The following is a 22,170-nucleotide window of genomic DNA, read 5'->3' on the forward strand; positions in this document are numbered from 1 at the left end:
GTCAATGATTTAGATAGTCAAAATGTTGATGACAAGACTTGCTGTGATAATAAGTTGTCTGGTTTGGTTGTCACCAGGAGACGAGCTCGCGCAGCGACGGACGGGAACCGCGAGACCGGAGCAGCCGACCAAAGTCCAGACCGTGACACCCAAAGTTCCAGCTAAAAAACTCCAGCAGAACAGCGACTCAGCTAAGTACGATGCGATCACCCGTTGTGTGAAACATGCCCAGAAACACAAACCGTTAAGCAATGGATAAACTTAGAGATTTAAAAAATGAGATAAAAGAGCATGCAGGGGCTAAAAGTTGGGCCTGGGATTGGTTAGATGGACATCTAGGAAAATGGGGAGCATTTTTGCAGAAGTGGGGACTACTGCTGCATTCATACTAATTGTCATTTTTCTTCTGGCATGTTGCATCGTACCCATGATGAGGAAACTGTGTCTGCGAATGATCGAGAAGCAGTTAGCAGTCACGACGGGACTTTGGAACGCACAGATGCTGAACATGATGCCTGCTGAACAACTGGCTCTCGTGGTGACTGAGAGACCACATCTGTACCCATCACCTGATTAATTGGAGGACTCTCATCATACTCCAGACGTGACTGAAGAAGGAGGTGTTGTTATGATTACATTACAAATGTGTTTAAATCATGATCTTATGTTTCTTTGCTGGTATAATTAATTGCTTGATTACTGTTTAAAAAAAAAAAAAAAAAAAAAAAAAAAAAAAGGGGGGAAGTCTCACCTATGACAAGAAGCAACAAAAGCGAAAATAGACTTCCAGAAAAAAAGAGAATACCATTTAGGTAGTAACATTTTTATTGTTTGGTGTTCATTATGTTTCATTGTCCTGTAATATGATTGCATAACCATGTGTTCTAATTCATCATATTGTTTATGTTCACACATTGTTTTTGGTTAATTTTGTGTTCAATCCATGTGTTCGGGTTTTACAAATTCAAAATGATTTCAAGAAAGTTCAAATTAGTTCAGCATGCATCATGTCAGCAAGTAAGAGTACAATTCGGGAAAACTTTTGACGCTTCCGGAAGCGAACTGACTAACACTTTCCTGCGACGGGTACTAACAATGCACGCGGTTGAGATTTTTTATTTAACCAGACAGCAGTAAACCTATTGAACTAACTTCAGCTATATTAATCATGTAGTTAACATTTTCTACATTCTTACATCCAGTATATTGTCACTGCTCTGTTACAGTACTAAATAATCTTCAGTAAAATAAAATGGGATAGCTTGCTAAATTCGGTGTGTGGGTCTGAGACCCACAAAGGGGGGATATGTTGTGGAATAATTTGACCTGTGTCATTAGAGTTACAAGGATGACTTGTTTCTCAGTACCAATGGAATGTTTAACAGATATCTACCCACTCTGTATTCCAAATACGCCAGAGATGGCTACCTTGGGGTGGAGACAGGAATGTATGTTTTGTCTGGAGCTGCCAGAAGCTCGTGTGATTCAGACAGAAGGCCAAACGTGAATATGCATGTTTGTGACGACGTATCTGGTCCAAGGAGCGCCCTTGATCCAGCCCCTACTTAATGTGTCTGTACTTTGAACAATTGGATACTGAGCGATGTCAAGCGAAGAGATGATGTTACGCTGATGTGGAATAAAACAAAGCTTGTATCCCGCTACTTCTGTGGTTTCTTCCGCTCCCAACTCGACGCCCTGAGAAGTGTATACCCCGCTGGCCGGACCACACCCTCTCGGCTGTTCTCCGCCCGTCTCGACTCGTGACTCCTGGAAGTGGCTTGCAGCAACAATTTGTTACCTTCATTGTTTAAATCCTGCTTGATGCTGACTGTTGTTTTTTTGTCTGCAAGCAGTGTGATGACCTTGATCTGGACACATGACCTGATATGAACCTCTTCAGTAAGGACCTGTTGGTGAGAAACGCTGTGTCTGAGCACCACACTTGTTACCTCCACCGATGAGGTTATGTTTTCAATGCCGTGTTCAAAATAAAATGGATTTGGGTGGAATTTTTAGGAAATATGTGAACTGGGAAGAGTTACAAATAATTCAACTTTGGGAGTGATTTTTTTCGCCATTTGTTCCAGGTTGGCATTTGGATCCGGGAATATATTTTGAAAGATACTTTGTCATTGAGGGATTGTGCTGTGGGTGGACTGAAGCTGTTTGGCTGGCGTTCTCTGAGTGCTTTTCTATTTATTCATCTTCTCACTCACAAACCTTCTCCAGAACTGAGACAGAATCTAAACAAATCATTACCTCTTACGACATGTTCTATAACATGCTTAAAGCCTCAAACACTACCCACCCTCCATGACTTTCTAACACATATAGTCTCTACTTTGCTCACTTCATTGACTTTCTTCTGCTAAATTGAGTATGGTTGGTTATGTAAAAAAAAAACAGCAGGATGTTGTAATGTATACTAATGTTACTGAAATGTACTTTTCAGTGGAGTACGTCAGTGACTTCTTTTTTTTCAGCCACAATATGCAACCGACTGGGATTTGCATGTCGTCTCCTGTGGCTATGCAGAGCTCACTCTATGTTTCCTACATGACAAGATGATTTAATGAGAAGCTCAGTAGCAGCATCAGAGGCATGCATTCATACATGATCCTATTACACCCATGTTGTTCATGTAAAACATCACAACTGAATATAAATAAAAGCATATCGGTGGCACACTGAACATGCACCCGGAATGAAAACACAATGTAACAAGCACATGCCCGTGCACTGAGACATGCCTTTAGAAACGCATGAGAAAACAAGCGCTGACTTCAGGATGACTGTCCGCACATATGTAAGGACGTTTGAGAAAGCTAGCCAAGCGCGAAGTATGTGGTGTGTATGTGTAACTGGACGCCACTGCCGCCAGTGTCACTGCAGGAAATGAATTACGAACAGGGTCACAAGTCTTAGCTTCAGATGGCATAATCTCCTCAAACATTTCATGGCATTTGACATTGGAAAGTTGCATAACAGCACACAATTACTGTAGCCTCTATCCTTTAAGGTCAAAAGCTCCGTTGGTTGCTCCCATCTTGATGTTGACTTATCTGCCCTGATAGAGTCAACCCACTGGTGGGACACTGCTTGGGAGCGTGAGTGAGTCAAGGTCTTCCCAGAGACTTCCTGCTACCTTCACATGCTTTGCATTTAAATGGAACAGCATTTCCGCAGCTGAATGTGAGAAACCTGCCTGTATTTCTCAACGCAGCAAACTACTGAGACTTTATTGGTTAGTTACAAGGCTTTCTAACCTCAGCATCAAATGCTTCTGCTGTATTTGTCATGATTTGCTTTGCTTTGCTTATTGTTATTGTAACCTCCATTTTGTGTTTCCTGGTTTATGGCACATGGCTGGAGTTAGGGATGGTTGATAACTTATCGTACACGATATACCGCCAAACACAATATCCATGATGACAATTCTGCCGCTCACAACACGTGGCTCACTCACTGCATTGGACTTGCACACGTGAACATGATGAGACCGCGACAGCATGCCATGCTCTCCAGCTCCGCGGCGTGTGACAGCCGATACCGGCATGTGAGAGTAGTTGAGTGTGTGGTGGACTTTGGTTCACGATCATTGTTTCAAACTTCTTTTTAACACACGGAACCTTTGATAATGACATTGGTCGACTCTGAGTCTCAGGATCATCGTTTATTTTATTAGATGGAGTGGTCCTCACAGGTTCTCTGACGCGGTCGTCTGCCTTGGTTCACATCGACACATGCAGGTCTCCCGCGGCACTGGTGCCTCGGTGAAACACCGTGGTGAAAATGGTGGTATTCGGATTTTGGACAGACCTCCGCTTCAGTATTGGCGGTGGCGTTCTCTTCCGCATCCCCCATACGGGTTCACTGATCGCGAAACAACCATTTTAGGAGTGAGAATTGTGAAAATGTTTTTCATCACACAAGACAAAGGACTGACAGTTTGTATAATGATTTCAAAAATAGAATATGACGAAATGATAATTTCTTCACATTATTTCTCATATTTTTTCAACAGCATCTTGACCCAGACGGGTCCATAGTTAAAGTAAACTGTCAAGAGGCATGTGATACAGCAGACACACGGCTGAGTAAGTTTCATCATAAAACAGTTTCAATAGAGACTGCAGTGTGTCCAACACATGTGCCCGAGTTAGTGTTTTGTCCCTTCTTCTGTTTCTGCGTTTGTTCTGTGATTTGTTATTGTTGTTCATTGTGTTTGTCACTGTGTTTACAGATTTACATTTGTCTGATTCTCCCGGTTTGGTGATGCTATTTGTTTTAGACATTTTTACTTTGCTTCGTTTTCTCCCGCTTTCTGTTCCATTAAAGATTGTACTCGCTCTGCATTTGCACTTGGGTCCCGCTCCGTTCGTCGATCATAACCGTATTTAAGCTGGAGTTGCTGCTGCACTGAACTGCTGTGCACTCCCATCTTCTGTCGTTTCCCGTAAACCCCAGTCCTTTGCTTTTCTGCATAATGAATGAGTCAGTAAGATGGTACACTCCTTGGCTTACACGCTGCCTTTCTGTCAAAGAGACCTTGCCAACTTGAACTGTGATGCACTCCTTCTGTTGTCACATCTCTGGAATGATTTACAGAACGTTTCAGGCTAACTTTTAGGTCAGGCGTGAGCTCTGCGAGCCATCGACAAGGCCCATATTGCTCCCACTCATCTGTGAACCTCATGAGTTGTCTTCCTTTTACCTTTGGTAGCTCTGACTCTGTTAGGTCCCCTGACCTTCTTCTCGATTTGTCCAAACCATCTGGCCTTCCAGAATTTGTCTCCAAAAACTCCTTGGAGTGAAAGTGCTTAAGTATCTTCTTTCCCACATTTGACCTTGCTTTGGACGACTGAACCCAAATACTTGCACTCATCTTTACTGTCAGATGGTTAAAAATGTGTGTTTCTTGTTACTATAATGCATGATATGAAAACCCTTTAACCAATGGTATTTTCAGTTACATTTCCTATATCATTGTGGCATATAGAAGTTATATAACAAAAAAAACAACTTATTTTTATTTTTCAGAAACTTGACCAGGTGCTCGAAATATGAATATATATCTATAGTTTTGAGTGCCAGGGAGAATATTGCTTTATTCTTTGCTAATCATAAGTAAATAAATGAAATGGATCCATCAACTACAGTGTAATAAGTAAGCACAACAAAACAGAAATTCTTCATCATCATAATACAATACCTTCAACTACACTTATCGGCCTCTCTCTGATAGGTTTTTGGTTTTGTGTGCTTTTATATTGTTACTTCCTGTGTTCCCTGTTTGTTTCCTCACTCCCTCCAGCTTAATGGCAGCGCAGCTGGATCACATTTGGCTGATTAAACCCGCATAGACTTTAACCCTGGAGATCCAGCAGGTGCTGCCAGATGATCATTTGTGTTCAAATGGTAAAGTTCTCTCTCAACCCGTTACTCTCTTGTGCCTCTGTTTTTGCATCTTTGTTCTCCGCGTTCTTCTCTTCTGTCTCTCGCTCTTCTTATTGTTCTCAGTATTGATTGTGATTAGTGACTTCTATATGAGTGTTTGTTAACTCGCTTCTTTTGTTAGACCGTGTGGTGTTTAGTTTCCTCGGGTTTGTGTGTGTTTATGTCACTACCGAGCGCCTTTTGTTCTTTATAGCCTTGAGTATTTTTGGAGCGTCTTTTTCGGTTGTCTCCGTTTTCAGTGCTGTAGATCTTACACCTGTTTTCTGTTTCAGGTTTTTCCCCTCCTTTCGTGTTTGTCTTCCTCGCTCCGCTTCTGGTGTCGATGCCTTAGGTTTTCTGCATTGCTCGTGTTTTATTTTGTGTTATTTGTATTAAATCATTGCTAACTGTTAGCCTCGTTGTCCGAGTCTCCTGTTCATTGGCGGCCATCTTGCACTTGGGTCAGGCTCCTACAGCAAACATGACACTCTCGCTTTAATTCTTGACTTGGAATTATGACTTTATGACCACTAAAAGAGACAAAGGGGACTGAGTTTATGAATTGATTTCATTAAATCTTGACTTTGTTGGCTATCTATTTAAACGTAACATTTAGGGAAAGTGGTATCGAATAAACAGACTTGATTTTGTTCACATTGTTTGAACGTTCAGGATTAATGTGGCTCATAAAATGTTATGTTTACCAAGCAAAGCAGAGGTCAACATCGTCCAGAACAATCATCACAGTTAGGTTATATGACATATCAATGTATTTTTCTCTGGCATTCAGGCAACCTTGTTGTGTTAATATGGGGCTAATAACTGTTTACTTCTCATTAATCCTGGGCTTGAACATTATTTTATCATCACCACACTGAACAGTCTAATGAGAAATCATGGAGTCGCAGTGGTTAGGGTTATTAATTTCATCAGGAACATCACCGTGACTCTCAAAACCTTCAGCATCTTCAGGTAATTGAAACTGATCCCAACTTCACTAAACTGGTTGATCAGAGTGAACAGCTGTCAGGGATGCGAGCGTGCGTGTGCATGAGTGAGTGGGGGCAAAGGTGCTATCAAGAATGAAGAGGGAGAGGCGTTGAGCAAAGATCTCATTTTATATTAAAGCTGAGAGGAGGAAGCAGAAGGATGAAGGAATCTGAGCAGAGTGTCAGTCCGAGAGGATGGAAGGGGTAATGAGGATTAATAGCTCAGCGACAGACCGGATGGGTTCAGTTGATGCTGGTTTACCTGTTGTTTTGGCCTCAACATGATTGCACCCAGAAAGATCAGCCTCTCTGGAGTTTAATCACAAACATGTAACCCTTATTTTTCATTTTCGTTCAAGTACAGTCTCACCATAGATACATTTCATGCAGAAAAGCATTTGAAGGTTTTGTTTCTGCAGCACTTGCACAGCAGACCTGTTTAGATCATCACTCAGAACAATAGCTGGTGCTGCGGAACTACACGAGCAATAATGCAATATGGAAATGGAAAGAGGAGCAGCTGAATCATGCTGAGCTGGTAGAATAAGAAACTTTACTGGAAACCTTGTTAACATTTTATGAGGCTTGTAAACATGACAACAAGGAGGTGCACTTGTTTGCTTGTTGATTCAATTAATCCAACGGGCTTCAGATGTGGTCGGGGTGGGAAATGAACGCACACATGCATAAAAGACTTCACACACACTGAGTGAACTGATGATGGCACAGGGAATGTTGGGCATCGAACATGAGGCGCCAAACACTTGGTTTCAAAAGAAAATAAACCACCTTTTTTTAATCAAATTACAGTTAAACTGTCAACTTTTGCTTCATGTATTGGAGCGCTTTGTATTTACACAACGTTATTATCTTTTCCCAGATGATATCTAACTGTAGAACAGTGTGAGATGTGGCCCTTCGTGCTTCAGTTTGACCTGCCGTACCTAAACAGTCAGTTCCGACTCCAATGAGAAGAGCTTCATAGTTCAGCTGTTAGCATGAGCAACGTGACTGCAGATGTTATTGTTTTCGTCCTCAAAACCAAACAGATACATGTTCCTGTGATGTTTCCATTTTGTCAAATCATGTGTCATCACACAACATTTCGGGTGTGGAGGATGAGCTTCCCGATCTGTGTTGGAACAGAATATGTTTGTACAGTAGTGTGCTGCGTTGAGATTATCGGGTTTCACCGTAAAGATCGGCGCCTTGTGTGTGTGCCCCCCCCCCGACACCTACTTTTGAGCAAGGGATGACTAATGATGTGTGTCGGGCTGCAACTATTGAATAATGTAGTAATGGAGTATTCTACCAAATATTTTTTCATTTATTTTTTTTAAATTGTTTGTGAGTCAATGAGCTATTATAAATGCACAACAAAAAAACATGGCATTTCACTTATTACTGAATGACCGATTGATAGTTTTATTTTGCAACGCAAATTAAAACACAAATAAATAGAATAAAATATTTTGTATTTGCCCTTACGTTGAAAGACATAGTTAGAATGCCATTTATGTGCTCAGCAGCTTGCGCAGGGCCACTTGATGGAAATGTATCCACTCCATCCGTGTCTCTGATGATTTGCGGTAAAGTACGAGGAACAATAGTTACGAATGTTAGTAAGTAATTAAGCAACTACTTACATTACAAAGTATGGATGACAGTACAGTGGTACCTCGGTTTTCCAACATCCCGGAATTCGAACAAATCGGAGTTCGAACAAAAATTTCGAGATGTTTTTGCTTCTGATTTCGAACGAAAATCCAGAACTCGAACGCCCCCGAAAAAAGCCGGAAAAAACTTAACGTGCGCGGACCAATCAGCTGACCCACGACGCGCTTTGTTATTGTGTCTAACGCAGCCTCTGTATGCAGACGTGTCCTGTTAGCTTCATTTACTGACTGTTTTTTCTTCATATTGAGGTGTAAAACCTTTCCTGTCTCCACACTGGACCGTGGTAGAGTGTCACAGGGGAGGTGCTCGCTCTCCACACCTCCGAGGCTGGAGCGCTCACTCCAGGGTTTGATGTCCTGTTGTGGGCTGGAGCTGGGACAGGGATGAGGCGAGTCTGGGACAGAGCGTCACTTGGTTTATGACTTTGTCACAGCCAAACTGCACAGAAGAGCACATTCAGAGCTGGACACGCACCGGGCACCTCTTCACTTCTGGAGAGACGTCACTCACTCGGCAACCCCTCCCACATGCAGCGGCCACACACATAGACGAACAGCGCACCTGCAGCAGACACTCTACATTCACTTCACAAAAGCTTCTTGAACTGCCGTCTGGAACGGATTGTGGTCGAGAACCAAGGTAGAACTGTATATGTATTTGCCTTGGGTTCTTACATGAGCTCGATATAGACGTTGCTTAATGTGCACTACTGTAGACAGTTGAATTGTCAAACAGAGCAGAGAGAGCTAAAGAACAGCTTCCTCAGAATCTTTATTCTCGGGCTCTGACCTACAAACTGCGCAGACAAGTCACAACAGCACGGTTTTGTCTTGACAACAGCTCAGCTAGTGTTGTCACGTCTTCACTTTCACCTTTTTAACTCCACAGCGCAGACTACTTCCACAACTCATTACCCTTAAGAGAAAACGTGTGTCTCCGTAGTAACAAAGTAGCCACATATTCAACAGTATTACAGGGAAAACTAGCATTATGCTAGGGAGATGCATGGACGGCAGACTAAATACACCGTTACTGTATGCTGACCTGGTTTTGGGTCCACTAGAACTGCAGGTGCATAGTTACTTCAGATTTGATTCATGTGTGGATGACGTCAGCATGTCACTTTAAATGCAGAGCGTGCGGCTTGCCGTAATAATAAGATACTACTCGAGACAGAAAAAAAGTGTCTAATACTCAAATTATTTGAATGATTGTTTCAGCCCTTGATGTGTCCACGAGGAAGAATGCTAGCAATAAAATCAGAATAAAGAAATCACATTTCTTGACTTGATTATTGCTCAACTGAAGCACTAAGGTTTTCTAAGACTTTTGCTGAGTGTGTAATACCTTGAACTGGCAGTAAGAGTACACATAACAGCAAAATAATGTATTAGCGACTGGTATTAAAAAAAGTCCTGTATATGATGGTACATTCTTTAATATGCAAGCAAAGCAAGTTTTGCAGACGTCAGACTTCAGACAACTTAATCCAGGCAACAGAAAGAATTAGAAGCAGCCCCCAGAAAAGAAGCACTGAGTGATAAATTGGCATTCTAAACCTGTGCAAATGTTTTCTGTCAGTGTGTTCTCTGTATGGATTTTTCCTCAACTTCAAAGACATGCCTTTCGTGGGCAGAGATAGATTGTGGTTAAATGTTTTCACTTGGCCAAAATGTAATAAATAACCTTGACAACATCACAGAGCAATCTATGTTTGTGTTTCAGACAATACTAATGTCATAAAGAATGTTGCTTTTGAAGTGGGAAACATGAAAAATGTGAGCATTCTGGAAACTCTGTTGAGACTCACGTGACACATGAAAACAGACCCTTAATTCCACTGCAGTGAAATAACACAGCTGTAGCAGTTAAGAGGCAGCATCCACTCCAGTCATTGCAAAAATGCATCAGCAAATGTCACTCTCAAGTCATGTTTAACATTTTGGGTCCCACGTGGCCCCTGGAAAGACGAGTAATCTCCCTCAGATTATTGATCTTATCTTGCTTTATCATCAACATATTACTGTCTCCACGACCAGCCCCGCGCTTCATTCACATGCATCTCACACTCGATCATCCCTATCTTCAAAGTTGCAGATGAAATTACCTCAAGTCATGTTGGTGGGAGATATGCATATCATTTCATGCACAGGATCATATGTAAGTACCTTAGCTGGTGCGGGTGAGTGCGCGTGTATCGATTTACATGTACAACAGCGGGAAACGCATCGTGTGGACTGAAAATATCCTTCCACTGAATTGAATTTTAGAGGGTTTGTTTTGTAGACTATAAAAACTGTTACACCTCAACAGTTTGACTGTGACATCCACTTAAGTCAAGAACAGTTTTTTAAACAGCAAACTACAGTCATTTTTGGGGGTGAAATAAGTTAGTTTCTTTCACACAAAAGAAAAAATTGACAGTTCCAAATGTCAACACTGTATTAAAAACAAATCTAAAAACCAATAGCAAACTACATTAAATGGATTGCCAGTAATAAGAAAGTGTATATAAAGCCCATCAAACGTTTCAGTGGCGGTGGCTTTGATGGCATCGCCAGTGAGGTGGACAGCCATATAAGGGCGATCTAATTCTAGCTAGCTTTCCATGGTCGACCGTTTTTTTACCTTAAAACGGGCGGCATAAAAGGATTCCTCTTGCATGAGCTGCACATGGGTGTGTTTCACACGCTAACATCCAAATGCATGTGACTGACGATTCAAAAGATGAGCCACGGCTGCCAAGCAGCGACATGGTCGAAAGGTTACAAGATGAATAAAGCCTCCCACTTGTGGTGTGCGGGAGATCAAGAAGCCTGTGTGCAGCCCACTTGAAAGGGCAAACAGCAAGTGACCATAAGATTTGGGCCACAAATGAACGTTCGATTGGGCGAGGTCAGCAGCTCAGGCAGCAGGGGACTTGGGGGGAAAAAAAAGTTCAACAAAAGTAAGCGACAAATAATCTTTTATGGCTCGAGAAGACGGAATGTTAAAACAGGGGGGATAAAAAAAAATATCTGAGTGTCATTGTTTGAGCTGGTATTAAGCTGTCAAGCATCTCAGGAAGAGGTTATAATGAGGAAATTATGGCAATTCAGAGGGAACTGAATATGGTTGAAATGATCATCCATCATGTTTTGTCAAGTGGTTCCTTTGTTCCCAGTTTCAGGAAATAAATTTGTGTCACAAATGGAAAAGAAACTTTTCAGATCTCAATGAGAGCGAAATTATCACAGAAGACAGAAATGTCTCCTCCAGAGTGGGCGGGCAGACTCTCAGGGAGGGGCCTTACTTGGATGCGACTCATGTTCAGTGAACAGCTGAGTCAAAACAAGCCCCGCTGGCTGTGACAATCAGTCCAAAATAATCAGGCTTTAACAGGCTTTCAGGCCATTTCAAACATCAAAAGTGGACAACAAAGGGACAGGTAGTGTGGTGTGGGTGACTTTGCTCCACACAGCCAGCGTGAGGTTGGCGGGATGTGTGATCTCTTTGGTTCCGAGCTGATGTCCAACACAAAAAAAAACAAGTATTCTGTTGAGGGAAAAAAAAAGTTTTTGCTTTGTTGATTTGTCTCCAGAGGCACCAGAAAAGAAGGACAAAAAGAAGACCCCAGTTTGCAGGATCTTCTGGTTTGAGATTTAAACGCTTTTCGTCCTGTGTACAAGAAAGTAGGCTTGCCTTTGAAGTGAATAGCAGGTTCACTAAAAATAAGTTAAAAAAATACAATACCAAATAGAATAATACACAAACATATAAAAATCGATGTGTAGTTAAAATGGCACAATGAAGTAACTGTAAACTGCGAATAGATCAAATGATGAAAATAAGCAAACAGTTAAAGATACCTGGTAGTTACAACTGTGTAAACTGAGTCTGTATTGGAAACACAGTATTTCACCCGGTTAAAATCCTGTCAAAAAACAAGCTGGATATTTCGGTCGGGGTGAATCTGTGTAAGAGCCACTGCTTATTTACGCCATGGCCACAACTGTTGGGCTGCATTTGAGCCTTACACAGAAAAATGGTTGATGTTCAGTCGCTGCTCAGTCAAACTTGAAGGGAAACATTACATTCTATGACTTATTTGAAATGGTGCAAAACAAAGCGGGGTACTATTACTCTACTGTGGACATGAGCCAAGTTTACAGAACAAAAAATTGTGTGAGAGAAAAAGATTATGCCCATTACGTTCAGACTTAGTGGACTTTCACGCAGCAGAAGTGGAGTTTGAGTTGTCTGAGAGCTGTATACATGAAGACCATCAAAATCACTTTGAGATGAGAGTGAGGAGGCAGAAGAAGTGCCCGTACCTCTGCTTTGGCTTGCTCGAAGGCAAACTCCATGGTGGGTACTCCAAGCATGTTGGCGACAAAGCTCTTATCACCAGGCGACTGTAGCGTGCTGACGCTGGGTCCAGGACAGTTCCCACCTCGGATGCAGCTCAACAACTGTCTCTGACGGGACGAGAAATTCACATTTAGCGGAGAGGCAGGACTGGAGAACCCAAAGCTGGTTCTCTGTTAAACCGAGCTCATCTACAATCAACATGGATGGACAGGAGGTGGCTGCAAGCAAATAAGATCCAGACAAAGCAGAGGCACGACAGAGCCGGTAGTTTCCCCCGCGTTTATCGAGCAGGTGAAGCACACAGCAGCATTCGGATTGTGAGGCGTAGAGTAAAGATCTGCTTAGCAAACGTGAACAAGCATCAGTCACAAACGATGCCTGGAGAGAACTTAAGGAGAGGAACAACACATTTGGCAGGGACCATATGAATGAGGATGGAAAACTGCTGAAGATGCTAAAAGGTGAGCAGAAATGAGAGTGAGGAGGAGAGAATGGGGCACGCTGTAAAAAGAGCAGAGGAATGGAAAAAATATTGCGTTTGTGGGCATTTGCCTTGTAAGACCATATCTACAGTATATGAAATGGATGTATATTTATAATCACATAAGACGGCACTAAACCCTCACTGTATGACTTTGTATACATAATCATACGTTATATATGGAGACAAAGCCAGGACCGAATGTAAACCTAATCTTCTTCTCCTTTCCGCATCTCCCTTCAGGGGTGGCCACAGCGGATCATCTTCCTCCATCTCACCCTGTCCCCTGCTTCCTCTTCTCTCAAACCTACAAACCTCATGTCCTCCTTCACCACCTCCATAAACCTCCTCTTTGGCCTTCCTCTCCACCTTCTGCCTGGCTCTGTCTCCTCTGTACATGTCCAAACCATCTCCATCTAGCCTCTCTGACTTTGTCTCCTAAACACCTGACATGTGCTTGTCCCTCTGATATACTGCTTCCTGATCCTATCCATCCTGCTCACTCCCAGAGAGAACCTCAGCATCTTCATCTCTGCTACCTCCAGCTCTGCCTCCTGTCTTTTCCTCAGTGCTACTGTTACCAAACTATACAACATTGCTGGCCTGACCACCGTTTTGGACACCTTCCCTTTCATTCTTGCCGACACCATTTTGTCACACAACACACCTGACACTTTTCTCCAATTATTCCACCCTGCCTGCACCCGCTTCTTCACCTCTTTCTCACACCTTCCATCGCCCTGGACAGTTGAGCCGAAGTACTTAAAGTCCACCACCTTTTTTTATCTTTACATCCTGTAACTTCACCTGTCCACTTGGCTCCCTCTCATTCACACACATGTATTCTGTCTTACTGTGGCTAACCTTCATTCCTCTCCTTTCTCAGGCAAACCTCCACCTCTCTAGCTTATCTTCCACTTTCTCCCTGCTCTCACCACAGATCACAATGTCATCTGCAAACATCATCTTGTCTAACCTCATCCGTCATCCTGTCCATCACCATGGCAAACAAGAAGTGGCTCAGAGCTCACCTCCACCTAATCTAAATCTAAACCTAATGACCTAAAGGTATTCGTGTCAATTAATTCTCCCAATATTTTTCCCACACATATGTTCACTATTAACTGATAATGTTTTATGAATTATTTATTAAATACTTCATTGGTTAAACACTGGTTGGACAAATCACTGCAGCACAAACAGTAGATTTGCAGTAGCTGAAACTACAGGAATTCATTTAGAAAAAATATGAGAGTCACTTGGGAGAGACTGCGAAGAATCTTTCTTCCGGCACTTCCAAGCACTCCTATATTTCACTGGATCAGATTGTGAGCTGCGTGTGTTGAAAAAGGAGGGGAATCATTGCAAGTTCTGTCTTCAATAATTCAGCTCCATGGTATCAACCTCCAAACTTCTTCATTAACACTAAATGTTTCTCGTCCAATTCTGGTCGACCCCCGGAGTGTGAGGACTACACCCTTGTCTGCTGTTTTATTTATTAGCTTTATTGCGAGTGGCATTTACTTCCTCTTGGAGGTGGTGTCCTCACAGTAGGAAGCCTTTAATAGTGGGCAGGGCAGAATTGGGAGGGGTTTAATGCCTCATTATAGTACAGCCATATCTGGAATGCAAAGTATTAAATAAGTGCTCAAATATCTGTCGGAGGTCAATGTAGCCACAGAAGTGTCCAGTTAACACAGAGTGGAAATACATCTGGGCAGATCAATAAAGTTTTCCATTCATTTGAACAATTCTGATGTGGATTTACTATGTGTGGGACTCAAAAAAAAAAAAAAAACCCTCCTTATTACATTTAAGTATTTCATATCTGAATCACTTTTTAGTTGACTCTCATCTCATTTCGCCTACTTCATCATGGGTGTTTTGGTCCTGGCATCACACTGTATAACACAGTGAACCTGAAATTGAAGCACAGAGAAAAAAAAACGTTCTGTGAAAAAAGGTTCTGCATTATTTGTGTTGGATGAATGTTCTTTTTGTCTGTAGTTATTTAATATATTAAATTATAATTACATCTCAAAGTCCCAGTCATAGTATATATGCTTGCTACATGCTTGAAATGTTTATTCTTTTCTTCTTTAACACAGCGTCATTTCAGTCCCGCTTTTCATATACGTACAACGACACTTCTATTTAATGGGGCATCAGGGATCAGACAGGGTCAAAGAAAAGCTAAGAAAAAAATAAAAAAAATATAATATCTGCCCCCCCCTTTCTTCAAATATGATGGGCTGATAAAGCTTCACGAAGCACAGGATCATTTTCAGAGCCCACTAGATGGCAGTATCTGCTCTGGAATATAGGAAAACTGATTGTCACATGAGTTTTCAACAAAGAGCGCCTCCTGTTGAAGACACTGCTTAATGAAGCGGCGGCAGCCCATCACTAGTGATAAGATGGAGGGGCACAAACAACTAAGATTTACCGCTCAGTTGATGAATCCAGCGCAATCTGTCATCTTCCCATCTGCGATCCCACATGACCAAATGAATGAATCGCCATTTCATAAGAGAACGATATGGCCCCTGGCCATCGCACAACTCTTTTTCATCCACATTGCAATGGGTGTGAGAAGTGATGGACATTGAATTTATGGGCTGCAGTTGCAGAGGCCACTCAGCAAGTCGGTTTCACGCTCCCTCAAAAGTTCTGTGGAATCGTGCCGTGTGATAAAGCACCACATATTTGCCACTATTTTATACATCCATATTTATAAAAGTGTTTGTACGCTCATCTTACGCCGGTTTCAGTTCATAAAGCTTAAGCTATTTTGAATTTGATGAACGCACGAATGCGCTTCAATGACTTCAAATTATGCCCATATAAGGTCATGGAACTAAATTAATGTTTAAATAAGCACTGCTGTGAGGCAGAATCGCTCCCCAGTGGTGTGGTGATACAAGCGGGGGGAACACAGAGTCACAGAAGGAATGCAATTTTGTGATCTTGTTTGAAAGACATTGAGACGCCGTTCACCATATTTTAATTCATTTAAAGTGTAAGTCATTTTGCTTTAGTCGCCAGATATTCTGTCTCATTTTGACTCACTTAATATATATAAGGGACATCAGAAGTGCCCTGATTGACATTAGTGAAACACTGAACCGCAACCTGTGTATCAATAAAAATGTTTCCCTCTCCACCTCTTGAGTCATTTAATAGAACAGACTAGGTATGTGCGCAACATCGCACTCAATTCTCAGTATGCTGTGAAATGTTTTGGATCTGTAGTTCACTCATATGAATCACTTCCACACATTTTCATTGATTCAATCCTTCTGCTGTCTGCCAGATTTTGGTCATCATGTCCATCACCATGATATTTTGCATGTTTTGTTTGAAGTCACGTGGGTGCAGCAAGAGAACATGTAGTTGGAGGATACTGCTGTCATAAATAAGTTACACTTCTTCTTGAGTGGCACACAAAAACAAAGAGGGAGTTTTCGTTCGTTTTTTTTATTTCTTGCAAAACATTGTAGTCTCATTTTTATTCATCAACTATGACGCACATTCACGTGGTTTTCGTCATGTTGACTGGAAGCATATCATATCTACGGTCAATTTATGAACTGTAACGTGAACGATATTTATGCCTGTCGCAGTCTTCTAAAATGCAACTTTGTCAGCAGTAGTTATTGACTGAAGACAATATTCAGGGGTCAAGTAGTTAATGGTTTTACTACATTTCATTCTACTACATAATCATAAGTCATGAATCCTTTGTCATAAACAGATGGGTCACAAAACAGTTCCCATGAAGATCAGAGAGAGTACAACATTGGAGTGTCATAGTCATGTCCTTATTCGCACAATGAACTGCACCTCTGAACTTTTCACTGATCAGATGGTCACTTGATACGTCGCCAAAAAACAAACAACAACACAATACAATGTTGCTTTTCAATCACTATGGTTGCTGAATACCCATTATACAAGAGGAGGATCGGTCACACTGCAGGACAGGAGTTTTCTTTAGTCATAAGTGTTGACATGCAAAAGAAAAGACTCAAGCATTTCTTGGTTAAACTTGTATGTCTGCTTGTCCCAGGGAGTTACATGAGACAGATGAACGAATGAAGTGCAATGTTACCCGTACAGAGTCTCATGAGCGATCAGTATCTATGTCTATTGTTGTAGAAAAAGAGTTGAAAGGTTACCAAGTGAAACAGGCCACAGAAAGTGTAAGCTACAAGGCATTTGTTGTTGCACTGCATTTGGAGAGATGCAGTGGCTCAGGCTGAGATGCTTCTAAGATACGCTGCTGTTATCCCACACTTAGGCGAGTGCCCCAATTCATCTCACATGGTATTAGTTAACATACTTTTTTTTTCGTCTTGTTAGACGTCAGACCTTGAAATAGTTTAAATACAAGTCTTTCTAGTGATCCGGCGACTAAAGAGTGATTGAAGGCTTGTGGATTTTCAATTATTCATGCGAGTTAAGAGCTTTCTACAGTTGTAGTCCTTCACTTTTCCCTAGCATTACCATTCAAGCTGTCTTTTTATTCATTAAGAGATCCTCCTTGTTGCTGCATATAAAAAAACTGCTGTTCCCAACCGGCGCCGTCCCTCTGTTCTATCGTTGTGATATGAAAGTGTGATGAAACGAGCAGTCACATAAATATCCTCCGACTGCTTCTCCTCACGATTATGCAGATTCATGGACGCCGCCTCAGTCACTGTACAATAGCACAAGTCTGGTAATTTAAATATACTGCAGACAGAATAGTATTTCAGTAGGAAGCCAGGTCTGCTGCTGCTGCCGCACCATCTTGGATAGCAGCGCATAAAGTCAGACTCTCATTCTCTTGATTTATGACCTGCTCATTTAGCTCAGATTTTACGTGTGAAAACAGATAAATTACGGCCCTCATCTATAGCTGATGTTCACATTAAGCATTTACAGTGGGATCTTAAAGCTGGCATATTGCCAGCCCTTTATTTACGCTCCAAACCTGTCGTGTTATTGTAATTCAATTTTAATTTGCTGCTGGAGGACTATCTGTTGCAGGGAAAACTAATTGTGCTTGTAATACAAGATCCTGGAACGACATAACAATCCCTGACAATTTGCATGAATTACACTGGCAGGAATGACATCATCTGTCCTTGGCGCCTACACTTCATTGTCATTTTCATGGAAAGATGTGTCACCTGGAGTGAATATGCCAGACGATGACAAGGTTATAAAAATGAACTATAGGTTTGACTTGTGCAAACTTGAGTTGAATGCAATAATATTAATAAAGCAAAACATGTCTCCATGTTGCTACGAATGGCAACAAAAATGCCGGTGGGTTTTGAATAACAACCCATCCTCCCTCCCATGGCGTCATATATGACGGTGGGAAAGTGGACTTTTGCGTCTTATACTGACGAAAAAGGCAGCCTTCAGTTACAATGTTATGCATAGATGTTTCAATGGACTAAAATAATGTTTTCCTTATGCAGTGTTCCAGGTGGGGCGAGGTGGCTCGTGCGTTGTGTGGGCCGCATGGAGCATTACAGGTGGGTGCATGGTGCAGGGGGGAGAAAGAAAGAACAACACGTTTTACTTCCATAACAAGTAGAGGGACAGCACATGTCAGGTGTTTAGGAGACAAAGTCAGAGAGGCTAGATTGAGATGGTTTTGTACAGAGGAGAGAGAGCCAGTACATTGGTAGGAAGATGTTGAGGTTGGAAGGTTGGCAGAAGGTGGAGAGGAAGACCAAAGAGGAGGTTTATGGATGTGGTGAAGGAGAACATGAGGTTTGTAGGTTTGAGAGAAGAGGAAGCAGAGGACAGGGTGAGATGGAGGAAGATGATCCACTGTGGCCACCCCTGAAGCCAAAAGGAAAAGAAGAAGAACACTTCCATATAGCTCCAGGCGTGAATGTGGATCTCACAAGGTGTGGGAATGTATGAGCATGGAGAGCTTTGGGGTGAGACAGGGAGACACTAAAAGAAACTGGAAGCCAGTTGACATTTATAACCCCTAAACACCCCTAAACTAAACACAATAATACAATAAATAAATAACAATATGGCACGTTTTAATGAAGAATGAATGGAGCGCCATCCCATGGTTTACTCCAACCCCAACGTATGTCTCTCTTTCACATCGCGCTGCCAATGTACATATGAAGACCGCCTTTTTTTGTCAGTATACAATGCGAAAAGGCAACTTTCCGAACGTCAATATATGAAGTCATCGGACTGAGGATGTGTTGTAAATGACGAACCTTCCAAGTCAACTCTGAGTTAAGGTTACTGTGACACGAAAAGCTTTGGCTACTGATGACGTCATGATTGAACAGACAAATGGTTCAAGTCCAACAACAGTGTTGGGCGAGGAACATACAGATCATGAGTACACAGCTGACCAGCAGCACAGCTACTGTACCTGTGGAACTTCCTGCCACTCTTAAAACGGATCACTGGCCAAAGGGAGTCATGGTTCTTTCCTTTGTGAATGTGAAGCCGAAACATTTATGAAGATTCAAGTAACGTGTCCACAATCTGACAAGGTTCTGGGCTTGCAGAAATAAAGAATGATACATACTGTTTGCAGCATCAAGTCATGAAACAGCAACATGGAAACCAGTGAAAAAACAAATCAACTCTGTTACATCACCCAAGACCGAGGGTAAGGAGGAGCTGCCTCATGTCATACAGCACTTTTCGTCCCTTCTTCAACAGGGATGGATTTAACAGTAAGTAAAAAGAAACAATAAGACCATTTGTCCTGGAAGTGACTGGCCACTTCAGTTTCATGAAGCAGGACCAGTGGACCCATGTCAGCTACAGGGGCAACATATGCTGTGAATGCTTTGCAGATGAAGGGCTGACCAATTGGAAAAACACTAAAAGGTCTTGGTGCTATGCGTTTTGTGTTTGTTGGGTGCACACATAGTAATATTGATAACATTGACTTTCTTTTATTGCATCACTTCCTGCATAAAGAGTCCTTTATGTCTTATCTCCATTGAGGAAAAGTAGGAGGAGCCACAATTGGTGGTGAATCGTATAATCTGTGTTCCATTGATGAGGGCTTTTAATGTCCTCGTGCACGAGCTGGACGTGGATCAACCTGGAATCAACATGGATCTGGAGCATAATTTCAGGATGTTTTTATTATTTCTGTTTCCCCCGAGTCTATTACACAGATAGCGGCAGAGTTTTGATCCTGCATTGGTGAAGTAGAATGAGTCTATAGACTGTTGGGCTGACTCCATCCATGATTCTAAAAAGGGTGCTTTGTTGCCATAATGTCAGATTAGAGAGGTAAGGTGGTGTTTATTAAGCCAGCTGAGTATAGGACTCGGCATCTTTAATTCATACATTCTCCGCTCGACAGTGCACTCTAACCTTTCCTCCGAGTCTTGATAAATGGGAGTCCCGCGTCTGTGTCCACTTATCAGCACAACGTTTTTGCCACAGCAAAGCAGTGCGCACCCGGCCATCGTTCTAGACTGTTTTCCCTTCCGTGTGATCAATAAAGTGGTTCGGTTCTGACTCCACAACCATGCAGAATCCTCCTGCTTGACCTTTTAAGGAAAGGTTAGTGGTCTGCGTTTTGCTTTAAGTTCATTATGAAGTCCACTGGTGTTGGAGTTAAAGCTGAACCAGGGTGGAGTCTATCAAGGAGATGTTCTGAATGATATCTTCCAGTAAACTATTGTTACAGACTTGTCACAGTGACACACTGCCACATGCTAACATCAGCGAAAAGACAATTTACGGGGCTCAAAAGACAATGTGGTCTGGGAAGCAGGAGGAAAAATAGATCAGGACGGAAGTGGGAGGTCTGACTTCATATGCTCAGAGACATCAATGGAGCACCCTGCGCCAATGGGCAAGGTCTGGGATGAGCCACTTTCAAAAGTGGGCAACAGCCTGTCTAAACAAGACGAGAACCATGGTCCAGGTCAAAATAGGTAAGTGTAAGAGGTGGAGCCTCTCGAATACCACTGGAGGCGCTAACAATTCTGGATGTACTTCTTGCTGAGGGCTGTATATGACACTGTATCAACACCTTTTGACCTGCACATTTGGGGCATGAGAGATGACCCAACATGCCAGCTCTAGGAAAAATGGGACATTGGAACTTCTTCTGAGCACCTTTTCTTCTAGTAAACATTTCACTTCTATCTCATTTGTCCTCATAAATGTGTATGCGTGGGCTGTGCATGGGGTTCCTCTCTGACCATTAGCTTTCAGCACACATCTGAAAAAGAGTCCAATTAAACAAGACTCAATTTGTTCTTGTTTGTTCGTGGCCTTCTCCCCTGCTCCAGCAGAAAAAAAAAAATCATACTTGAGAAATATCTGCTTGTATTATAATTGGTTCCAAAGCTCCCATTTGAAAACTATCAGAGCAGCATTGTGATCTGGACGACAGTACCCGCCGAACCAAGATAAGTAGGAAGTATTATGGCCAGCACAAACATGATAAATGACATGCTTTGAATGGCTTCTTAACTTGGGGAGGAGGAGAAGAATGTACCTGGGGCGGCTCAAAGACTATTGAGATGATGAATAGATCAATTGAGAGCGTCTGAGACGCCGCCACAACCAAAATGATAACAAGAGGCAAGTAAACAAAGATGAGGGATTCTTCTGCACCAGCTACAATGGGTTCAAACTTCTGCTGAGCTGACACAGCAGGTTTCTCAACAGGGGGAGTCGGTGTGGAACGGAAAACCATAAATAACATTGTGTCAATATTTATTGGTTTAAGGTCACCAAACATTGTGCATCAATATATCACATTTTTCATTTTCTCACTATTGTCTTTTTCTTCTTTTTTTACACTGCTCTCTCTAAATGTGCTCTATTTTTACTAAGATGACTTTCAAGCACAAATATGAGTTTTCTCTCCTCAAGGATATTTTGATGTACAGTATACAACATTAGATAATATAGTGTCTCATTGTTCATCTAACAGAATTCACATATGTCTTAATCTGAATTGATGGAAAATCATACCTCGATACCTTTACATTTATTTATTGTTTTTTATTTCCTAAAAAAAAAATGCAGCTTTCGAGGAGAAGATGAGCAGGGACTGTGATCTAGTGACTAAGCTACTTTAAATGAATTACTTGATGTTGTCAAGTGGCGCAGCTGCAGTCTTTATCCAGGGAAAGGGTTGGGGTTCTTGGGATATTCAAGAGATCCAGTGCAGGTGGCGTGAGACTCGACAAGGGGTCACCAACTGGTAAGCCAAGGCTG

General features: G+C 42.0%; 1 protein-coding gene across 4 annotated transcripts in view; it reads right to left on the bottom strand.

The window, feature by feature from the left end:
• Positions 1 to 22,170, bottom strand: part of LOC128751491 (inactive N-acetylated-alpha-linked acidic dipeptidase-like protein 2) — a 273,010-nt gene that overhangs the window by 43,354 nt on the left and 207,486 nt on the right. For all 4 annotated transcript variants that reach the window (XM_053852550.1, XM_053852561.1, XM_053852570.1 and 1 more), the window contains one exon: positions 12,419 to 12,562. In XM_053852550.1, the coding sequence (XP_053708525.1) occupies positions 12,419 to 12,562 (144 nt within the window). The remainder of the gene's footprint in view (positions 1 to 12,418; positions 12,563 to 22,170) is intronic.

Source organism: Synchiropus splendidus, chromosome 1 (genome assembly GCF_027744825.2).
Source record: "Synchiropus splendidus isolate RoL2022-P1 chromosome 1, RoL_Sspl_1.0, whole genome shotgun sequence".
Classification (NCBI taxonomy): domain Eukaryota; kingdom Metazoa; phylum Chordata; class Actinopteri; order Syngnathiformes; family Callionymidae; genus Synchiropus; species Synchiropus splendidus.